General features: G+C 32.9%; 2 protein-coding genes across 5 annotated transcripts; both read right to left on the bottom strand.

Moving 5' to 3' along the window:
* Positions 1-985: 985 nt before the first annotated feature.
* LOC140877504 (uncharacterized) lies at positions 986-2,777 on the bottom strand. The gene is made up of 4 exons (XM_073281042.1): positions 2,547-2,777; positions 2,256-2,427; positions 1,681-1,762; positions 986-1,180 (listed from the first exon to the last, which is right to left on the bottom strand). The coding sequence occupies exons 1-4, from the start codon at positions 2,707-2,709 to the stop codon at positions 986-988; spliced, it is 612 nt and encodes a 203-aa protein (XP_073137143.1). The 5' UTR covers positions 2,710-2,777.
* Positions 2,778-4,110: 1,333 nt separating this feature from the next.
* On the bottom strand, positions 4,111-8,109 carry LOC140880119 (SNAP25 homologous protein SNAP33-like). Of its 4 annotated transcripts, none has more exons than XM_073284247.1 (6): positions 7,855-8,109; positions 6,536-7,171; positions 5,148-5,241; positions 4,843-4,973; positions 4,628-4,725; positions 4,111-4,457 (listed from the first exon to the last, which is right to left on the bottom strand). In XM_073284247.1, exons 2-6 carry the CDS (start codon positions 7,028-7,030, stop codon positions 4,358-4,360), a joined length of 918 nt encoding a protein of 305 aa, XP_073140348.1. In that variant the 5' UTR covers positions 7,031-7,171; positions 7,855-8,109; the 3' UTR covers positions 4,111-4,357. The 4 variants fall into 4 exon arrangements, with proteins under 4 accessions (XP_073140348.1, XP_073140347.1, XP_073140346.1 ...); XM_073284246.1 differs by having other exon boundaries at positions 6,536-7,131; XM_073284245.1 differs by having other exon boundaries at positions 7,918-8,109.
* Between the last annotated feature and the right edge of the window lie 2,498 nt (positions 8,110-10,607).

The following is a 10,607-nucleotide window of genomic DNA, read 5'->3' as shown; positions in this document are numbered from 1 at the left end:
ATTTTTTGTGACAACATGTCTACAATTGCAATGAGTAAAAACCCAGCTTTCCATGGTAGAACCAAACATATAGATGTGCAACATCATTTCATTCGAGAGCTGGTAACCAATCAAAAAATCATGCTGAAGTTTTGTGGCACAAATGAGCAAACAGCTGATATATTTACAAAGTCACTTCCTCAAGCCAAGCATCTGTTTTTTATGTCACAACTAGGAGTCTGTAATTTTGAATCAAGGGGGAGTGTTGGTTGAATGATTCAAATACTAGTGGCTGGTTTTTAGGAGCATGTTTGTTTTCTTTATTAGTCTAGAATTCTCATATGGAACAAGTCAATAAAGTAGTAGTGAGTCGTGGGTTTATGGTCCTTGTTTTTAGCATTGTTTGTTATTCTAGTACATTTAAATATGTGATTGTATTTGATATTAAAGCAGTGTGAATTGAATTGTCAAGCTTCTATGTTCCTTGTCCTCTTTTTTTTAATATTTTATTGTAAACTACTTTCCTCAATATCCCAACATTGATGGATTTTTTCATTCTAAAATAACACAAAAACTTTTATGAAGCCCTATCATGAATCAATTTTATAATCGGATCTCTCACTCTACCCAACTCGAATAAAACAATTAGTAAATTACCGAGTTGACATAAATCTTTCAATATTTTAGTATGGTTTATTTTTTCTTGATAAACGTCCTATTATATATACTCTTATTAGTCGCTTTTATAATCTTGATTGGTTATATTTAGACGTAGATATATTAGGAGTTTAGGACAAGAAATACGTACACATGATTTATATAGTATATATATCTTGCTACAATCAAACATTAAAATATATTGTACTAAGTTTTTCATTTAATAACTCATTACGGTAAAGAGCTTATAAATTACTGTACAATTTATAATTTCGACTTTTGAAAAATAATAATATTGATTGAAATTATTTATTAAAAAAATGTTAAATTTATGTACAATTTTTTCCTATTAGAAGCAGAAGCAGTATTTGACAGAAACTTTTCCTGCAGACCTCATTTTGCTTGCCTTTTCTTTCACAATAGACACTTGAACTCTTCTTTTCTCCTCGATTTGTGCCTTTGCTCCATCCGCCAAACGATCGATCTTCGATATCTTGCTCTGGTAATGTTTCATGTTTCTTGATTTTTTTATCTCCAAATCACTCTGAAAACAACAATATTGAGAGCTACACTTAAACCTGATGTAACAACGTAAATCATTGAAATTAATTCAAGGAATTGACATTTTTGGTTTTATAACTTGTCTGTTTTTTTTTTTTATTTTTGGTCATGCTGTTTTAGTCTACTAAATTGAAATTTTTTTCCCAATTTTCAGTATTTTTTATCAGAGTGTCAACGTAGTATCAGACATGACAACAATGTTCATCGTCACGTAAGCATTATTCAGTCACATGTCACCATTTTGGAGGTGATACACCATCAATTTTCGGTATCACGTCAATACCCCGATAAAAAAAGTTAATTTTTTTAAAATGTAAATTAGTGAATTAACGATAAATTGATCGACAATATGATAAAAAAATAAAGACCATGCAAATGAATGGACAAAAATATATTTTTTTCTCAAAATAATCCCAATTTATCCCATGAGTTTTATTGGATCATGCATGCTACGAGTGTCCATGCCATGATTAACATACAGACCTCTCGTCTTTCGAGTCGATGTTTTGCGCTCATCTTCTTCTCATTCTCCCAAGCTTGAATCTCTGAGTACATCTTCTCATATCTGCAACTCAATTAAGGGGTTCAATATCCCTCGGTAAATTACTGTAGTATAATTTGGAGAGCTTTTAAGAAGCGCTTCTCAGCTTTTTCTTAACAAAAATTTGAAATTATGTGAAAAAAAAAAAACCGAAATGTACTTCGTAGAAACTCTCCCAATTAAACACTACCTACGTACTATTGAAATTATATATATCAAACTCGAAAAAAAATTGTATATACAAGTCTCTCTCTATTTCTTTCTTTCGGATGTGTTAAAATTATATATATTTCTATTCTAAAACTCAATCATATATACAAGATTTCGCTGTTAGATAAGGTTATATATTAGCCTCCATTTATGTTTTGAGAGTAATTGAGGTGACTAAATTAAATATAAAACAAATATCCCTCTCCCTGATCTATTGATTAATTTCACCCCTTAAAATTTCTATATATCCATTAGGAGTTATATATCATATTGCTGCAAGAAGAAATCAATGAACAATAATATATACCGTTTTCGGATCTTTATCATTTGAGCTTCTTCCCAAGAATCTGCAATATTATTAATTCCGTGTACCCTCGAAGTTCCCTTGGACCTTTCATCCTCGAATAGCACAGGTGTAGTAGTAGGCCTGGAAAAGGATGAAGTCCTAGCATCTCTCTGAGATGGTTTCCTCGGAGAAACTTTTTAGACCAAAATTATATATATATATATATAGCATATCTTTCAATATTCATGGGAATTGATCATGCAAATTAATTAAGGAAAATAATAACTTAAAACTAAAACAGAAGAAAGACACCTGTTTTTGCTGCTCTCATCAAGGGCTCATCTCTTCTAGTACTACTCATCTTCCTTCGATTCCTGGAACCGGTTTCTTGCGATTCCATGGAATGTATGGCGTAAGCAGACGCAGCCAACGCAGTAGCGAATTCCATATCACATGAGTCATATCCACGTCTCATCTTTGGGCTACAAATTAACTTTCGACAAATATATATAATTAAGATCGCGCGCGCGAGTTTGCACTTCTTCTGTATATGCATGCAGTGAATTTTATCTTGGAGATTATTTTCTGATCAAACTTTGAATTGAGGCCTTCAATGGTATTGCTCAAAATTTACAGCCCACATGTAACTAGATTAACACACCGTTTATATGGTTAAGATCGAAGCCAGCTAAAAAATTATGTTAGCTATATATATATATATATATATGATTATATTTCTCAATATAAAAAGTACAAATATATACAAAAGGTTGAGTTTTTATAAAAGGTAAACAAAAAGGCCATGCAAATTAATTAATTAATTAAAAATATAAATGTATTTATATTTGGATGGAAAATTTATTGTTTTTCTAAAACATTAAATGCAAAAATATAAACATTAACGACAATCCACTACAAATAAAATGTAGGTCGGTTGCTTTTAATTTACTCACTATATATTCACTAAATGAAAGAATTTGTATTGGGTTGTAAACTCAAAACCTAAAGAGTAATATGATAAATGAACCTTTTTGAAAAATAAAAATTGATAAAAATTTTGAATTAACTTTTGAACTTGGATACAGGATACTTGTGAACATTATGTTTCGATTCCTTGTTTGTTTCAGAGATTTCTTTAGAGTGTATGTCGTGAGATTGAATGAGTAATCCCAAAGTTTTCTTTTAAAAATGATAAGTAAAAAATATTCTAACCAAACTCATTTCAGGTTTTCAAATCAAGCGAACTAAAAGGAAAATAAAATTGAATTAATCATTTATAATTTAGGAAAACTTACCTTGAAACCAATTCTTTATTATATATAATTTTACATCCAAAAATCAAGAAAAATATGTATCGTAAAATCCATTCCACTTAATTGTTATACAAAATCCTAGAAAGTCAAAATCTAGCACATGCATGGTTCCAAGGATTTCCATGATTAATTGGCTCATGTGATGAAGGAATTAATTACAACGTAAACTAATTGTTATTAAAATGTACCTAAAGTGTTCGTTGAGTTCTTATTTAATATAAATTCAATAAAATTTTGTTATTTTTCGTGGCTCATTTGTTTCGTAAATAATAGAAAGGCGAACATATTTATGTTTCGTAGTAGCCTGAGAGCGTAGAATTCAACATGACGTATGTGTTTATTTTTATATATATATATATATATATATATATATATATATATATTACATTCTTAATCCCCGTCATACTGTGCATGAAATTCATGCGCGACTGCTAAATCATGGGAGTGTGTTTTAGCAATTTTTTTAAAAATATTATAATAATAAAAACTGCTAAAATACACCACCTTGTTTTCGCAATCTCTCACAGAAACCCTACACACTAGAGTGTGGGATCAAATATATATATTTGAGTGGGGGAAGAATATGGTATAATTGAGTCTCGGACCTCGTCCCAAATGTACATATGTAAACGCAAACATGTACGTACAGAAAAATAACAATAGTTAACATGTGGGTTCGAATCTTATCCAAATCATATAGAAATACGAATTGCACATCGAAGCTACATTATTAGAAACACGGAGACAACAGTAGCACAATGGACGGTTACATAATATGGGATAACAGTCGTTGCCATGGCCTACAGCCTTCTACTTTCCAAGCAAACGACGACCACGCTGAGTAACGCCTTTCACTCGGATGTTTAGCACCTCCACATCATCCTGAACATTCTCGATAGCTTTGGTTTGCCTGCAGTGTAAGAACCGTATGAGAGTAATTAATTTGTACCTCCAATACTAGATGATCTATTTGGACATAGTTTGATAGTCGAGATAGAACGCGTTTTAACTCATATGCTGCCACACAAACACCAAGATTACAAGGAAAAATAAATTCAAGAGAGAGGTTGAATAACTAGCCTGTCAATTTCAGATCCCATGTCTACAGCCATATCCTTTAGCTCCCCCAGTATGTTACTTAAATCTGAGAGGGAATCATCCTGTTTGCCTTTCTCAAACTGGCGTAAAAATCATGCAACTATAATCAGTTGGGTGTCGACAAAAGTAAAATGTGTACTTTATCACATCAACGCTTTATTTCTTGAAACCTAACTATTACACATGAGAAAGCACACCTCAACTTTCTGCAACGCATTTGTAGGTTCGTTCGGTGGTGTACAGCTATAAGATCTTTCCTTGGAACCATGAGTCAGCCCCAATTTTTCTCTTTGCTCCAAGTGATTGCCCTTTCTTTGCACCGGATCATCTACAGAATAATCGAAGTCTTAAAACCAAGAAATTGTAAATAAAACTATAAATATAAAACCTTCCCACAGGTCTACGAACAATAAGCCTAAAGATCAGCTTTGTTGAGATGTTTAGTGAAAGATACTGATGATGAATTATAAAAAATAAAAATAATAATAACAAGGCCACATACCTCGAATGATCACAGGGCCTGCAATTGGGCGAGTTTTCTTGGGCTTCCATGTCTTGGAGAACATGCCTCCAAGACTTCCCATGAGCTTTTCACCCTGTAATAAATAGGCACGTGTTTTTCAGGATCAATTATTGCAAATAGCGAAGACATAATGGGCACAATTGACCAAAACATTTAACAAATGTAGGAATGATGAACTATCATCAGCACAGGGACAAGGCATAGTTCAGATTCACTTGAGTTCTCTAATCAATACGTTTTAGTGGGTAAATCCGAAATCACCATTAACAAAATAATAGTTTCACAGTGCCTAGACCATCTTCATGTCTTCCTAGAACTAAGATGAGATTAATGAAGAGTAGTTTTTAGAATGTTTTGTAACAAGGATCAAGAATTTAAGTGATGGTAACTCTGAGATTTTAAGTTTATATTCAAGAAGCCCATTTTCTAGCCATAAAGGAGGGTGAAACAAATCCATATATGTGAAAGCCATTAGAAATACAAGCATACAAACTTAGTGAAGCATGCAGAGATACATAACTCCTCACTAAGTTTAGACAAGCGAGTCAAAGATTAAGTTGAATCAAATATAGAACATACTAACGAGGAGAAAGAGGAGATCATTCTCGAAGAAATGATGAAGGAAGAAAAAGTCTTACTTTGGAAATAGACAAATAAAGAAAAATGTTACAATTTAGTTCTAAGGTTTCACTATTGAAGTTGAATGAAAGAGTTTTGAGTTCCTATTTTAACCTGAATTGTCGACTCAACATCTGCTCACTCTCCTTAAATCTAGCAGATGGATACACAATTATATAGGGCTAATTGCATTCACACCCCCTGTGAAAAGTCTAAAAGGCATAAAACCCCCTAAGAAATATTAATAGGCTAATGCATCCCTCAGTTTTTTAAAATGTAGCACATTTCACCCCTATCTTATACAAACTAGGTCACATTTATACCCTTTCATAGGAGTTTTTATGCTAATATTTTTAAAACATAGGGTCTAACATGCTATTAATTTTACACAGGGTGTTTTATGCCTTTTAGACTTTTCACAGGGGATGTGAATGCAATTAGCCCCAATTATATATGTGTTGGCAGTAATTGTTTTTCCCTTGCTGTATCTCAGTTTCATTTCTCCACCATAGTTTAGGATTCTCATATGATTTAACAGTAACAATTCTAAAATTAAGGCAGGAAAAGATTTAAGGCAAAACTTAAAATTATGTTCCTGTTACACGACTTTCAGCATGTCAAATGTTCTACACTTGTGAACTAATTTAATGATTATTGCAGATATTGTTAGTGACCCACGTATCACTGGCTTCTAAGATGCTAGTATTTCTGCATCACCAGAATACCAGTCTTAAAAATATTATGCATACCCTTGTAAGGTCATGATCGATATCAGCGGCGACCATGTGAGTTCTCGTAATCTGTTCTCCCTGTTGATGCAAGGTAATCAATGTTTTAGTAGCATCATCTCTCATATCCTCAGCAATTTTGAGACAACCATTGACAGCATTTGTAGTCTCTTCCGCCTTATATACAGCATAATTCTCCAATTCCTGCACACTTTGGTTCTCCAATCCACCGGAATCCCTGAAATCATTCTTGTACTTGTTTCTAGCTGCCGAAGAAAGAAAAGGCTTAGATGACGAGGTCCCTTTAATCTCGTCATCATCAAAAGGGTTCGAGCTTGAATTTGGTGTCATCGGAGAAGGGTCTGATGAGGTTCGTCTTGCGGCTTGAAGGGATTTCTTATTGTCAGTTTCATCATCTGAATCAAATGGATTAGAAACGGAATTATCAGGGACTTTTGGGTCGCCTGAGTGGTGTTTAGAGAACCTATGCAAGGGGGATTTCTTGTGACCAAACATTTTATACACCAAACGAATTAAGATAACAAAAACAGGATGTGTTTTGATAGCGAATCTACAAGTCTAACAACCAAAGAATATGCCCTGAGTTCGTGAAGTTCCTGTGAATGAAAAATAGTATGTATCAAACTGTCAGAGCATCTGCACGAGCATAGAAACAAGCATAATTAATAAACCCAAAAACACAAGCTTAGAATCATCGAATAAACAAAAGAAAGAAAAACAAAGATTTGATCAGCACACGCGGACTGATAAAGTAAAATAAAATCGAGATTATATGAATCACAAAATGAAGTAACACAGTCCCGTTGAGTCAACAAAAAGAACTGGGACAGAGACATAAAAGGCCCCAACTCATGAATTCTTCCATAGACAAAGAAAGTAAAACCTTTCGGCCGTTCTTGACAAGAAGATGAACTTAAAATTTACATAATTCACAAACCAATAACTCTCTTTCTGATTATCGCAAATTATGCAGAGGTAATTTTGACAGCAATAAATTCTCTGAAGCAAGCGATTTATAAAGCAAGTCGACAAGTATTTCATTAATCGGAATCGCATCATACAGAAGTACTAAAACTACGGCACATAATCAAATTTTCTGTTGGAAACCAACCAACACACAAAGAAAAAAAAATAACGAAAGGACATACGATTGACCAACAAGAAGCAATCAACTGATCAAACACAAGCATAAACTGTAGTAAGATCACATCTCTCCTTGAGCAAAGAAGCACAAAACACCCAGAAAGGTGGGGAAACGGACAAATCAAACTATTAATTCTCATACGAAACTGAAGATTGAAACTTTTCAAGTGACTCACATGTAAAGCCACAGATTCATCCCAAATTCTTGCAAATTAAGAAAGAAACATAGGCGGTAATACCTGAAATAGATGAAATGTTAAAAGGGATAATATAATCTAGAATTGGGAGAGCTCCAAAAGGGATGACTCTTTCAGAAAAATTCAACGACGATAATGCAGAGAAATGAATTTGGAATGGGAATAAATAATGAAGAAAAATCGTTGTTTGGACTTGGTAAGAGCCAAGAGGGTTCGAAATTGGTTGGAAACTGCGAGTATTCAAACACTGCCCACTTGCCAATGAAATGAAACTGGTGGTGCTTTCATATTTACGGTTTTGTACATGCTCTCGCAGATAAAATTATTTTTTTATAATATAATATTTTCTGATAACAAGTATATTTTAAATAAAAATTAAAATTCCATAAATGTTTTTTTACAAGTGTTTAAAATAATTATTTATTTAAATTTTAATGCAGTTTCTTTTTTGGTGATTTTCTACATAAATTATGGATTATTTCATTTAAAATTGATATGATTATTTAATTTATGTGTGTAAATCTACTTCTAATGTCCTTTGGCAAGCAGTGTGTACATATTAATATTTTGTTTTTTAAAATACAATTTATGTAAAAAAATTCTAGGGATTATAATAAAATTAATAACGTTTTTTAAAGGAAATTAATAACGTTTTTAAAATCACGTTTTTACGCATAGCACACAAACCAGTTGTAACAATACCTTTGCGCCGGAGATTAGTCGGGTCGGCAAGTGTTGCGTATTTTTCGCTCGCAAGCGTATGATGTCAAGTTTTAATACAGAAAATGAGTCCAAGTCGATCCCACAGAAAATGAATAAAATGATATTATATTAAATATTTGCAACTAATCAAATCATAATCATATGTAGAGCTACAAAAATGGTTTGAGATTTATATAATTAAAACTTTGCAAGAAATAAAAATAAATAACAACAAATTCGCGAGAAGAATATTCAATAGGAGATGAATTCTAGAGGACTTCACTTGACTTTTCACCACAATTTATTTCTAATGATTGTTTAATTATAAATTTTTCTAATTTATTAGCCAAAATCCCTATTATTTTCTACTACATTTCTCGAGTGTCAAGCAGAAATTTGTATTCAATAGCAAACTCAATATCTCTATCTAAGTTCAACTATTAAATCCGGTAAATGGCACGAGAATTCTTCTAATGACTTTTCTGGAGTTATATGCTTCTCGAACAATATAAACATCAAAGATGTATTTTTTCATGTCATATTTAAAATCTCCTCTCTCGATTGATAGACTCCAAATAAAATATCATTCAATCTATTGCTAGTAAATGAAAGCATTAAAATCAGGAACACCCAAATAAACTTGCACGAAGAATTCAAATATATAAATCAAAATATCCAAATCATGGTTTTTAGTCAAGATCCGTCTACCTCTAGACTAAAAAATTAGTTCATATCGAAATTAAAAATCAAATAACACATTTTTTTCAGACAATCCATCAAAATAGAAAATTAGAGTTCAAAGAGAAACTATAACGAAGTAAGATTAAGCTTCTTCGTCGCCGGATGCCGCCGTCTTCCGTCTTTGTACCGAGTTCTTCACGTTTTCTTGCACAGATTCTCCTTCAAAACCACAATCAAACTCTCACAATATGATCTCCTGCGTGTTGCGGCTGATTTCCCTAGATTAGTTCCAGAAAGTTCCTTTTATATGGCCTAAGAATCGTCCAAGAAAAGGCCCACAAAAATTCCCAATTTTTCTTATAAAATCAGACTTTCGATTTCTGATAATCGCGACGCGCGGACGCGCTATTAAGGTAGCCTGGGGGTGCAATGCTTTCGCATTCCAACCTCTTAGAAATTTCCATCTAGTGCAGGCGGCGCATAGGACTAGCGCGGGTGCCCTTCCACTTCGAATTTGTCCACTTTTTTTTTTCTTTTTCAACTCTTGCTTTCCACTCTTTTCTCCATTATTTTTGACTCATTTCCACTTCATTTCATAAATTTTCATGTTTTCCTACCATCACAAAAACAACAACACAATCACGCAATATCTCTCAATAATTCACAAAAGCCAAGTCTAAATATAAACAAATTAAGTGCATAAAATGCACTTATCAAATTCCCCCAAACTTGAACTTTTGTTCGTCCCGAAGAAAATCAAACAACACAAAATCCAAAAATTCATAACACGTATGCAAGCAACAAGAACCATCAAGAAGTACTATGGATTAATGGCCTCAGCATTGATTTCAAACAAATTTTCAAATCCAACCATATCAAACCTACTAACACTTGAAAATTTTAGTCAAAAAAAAATAGCTCAACCGCATGAACTTATAAACTCTACAACTCACGTTTCAAAATACTCTTCTCCGAATTCAATTCACACATTCACAGATCATGAGGACTTTTCAAGGTAGCACATGATCAAAGTTAAGAATATTCAATCAAAAACACTCTCAATTGGTTCAAAATAAAGAATATTAGTGTGTGCGTGTTTTGATAAAAAATTCATGCTCATTAAAAGTGTCAATCGACAGTCCATAGGCTAAACTCTCGCAACCTTTCTCCACTAGTATATTGAGCGACTGTGACTCGGTCAATAGGACTTAATCATCTTGTAATGTTAGGCCTATAGGGGATCGGTTAACTCGTACCCGAAAACGCAGCGAAAATTTTAAAATTTTTAACAAAAGAGATCCGAGCACTTGTGTAGCATTCAAAAAAAAACAAACAACCATAACGTGTTT

The sequence above is a fragment of the Henckelia pumila genome, chromosome 2 (assembly GCF_033568475.1).
Source record: "Henckelia pumila isolate YLH828 chromosome 2, ASM3356847v2, whole genome shotgun sequence".
Taxonomy (NCBI): Eukaryota; Viridiplantae; Streptophyta; class Magnoliopsida; order Lamiales; family Gesneriaceae; genus Henckelia; species Henckelia pumila.
This window is presented reverse-complemented; position numbering and strand designations above follow the sequence as displayed.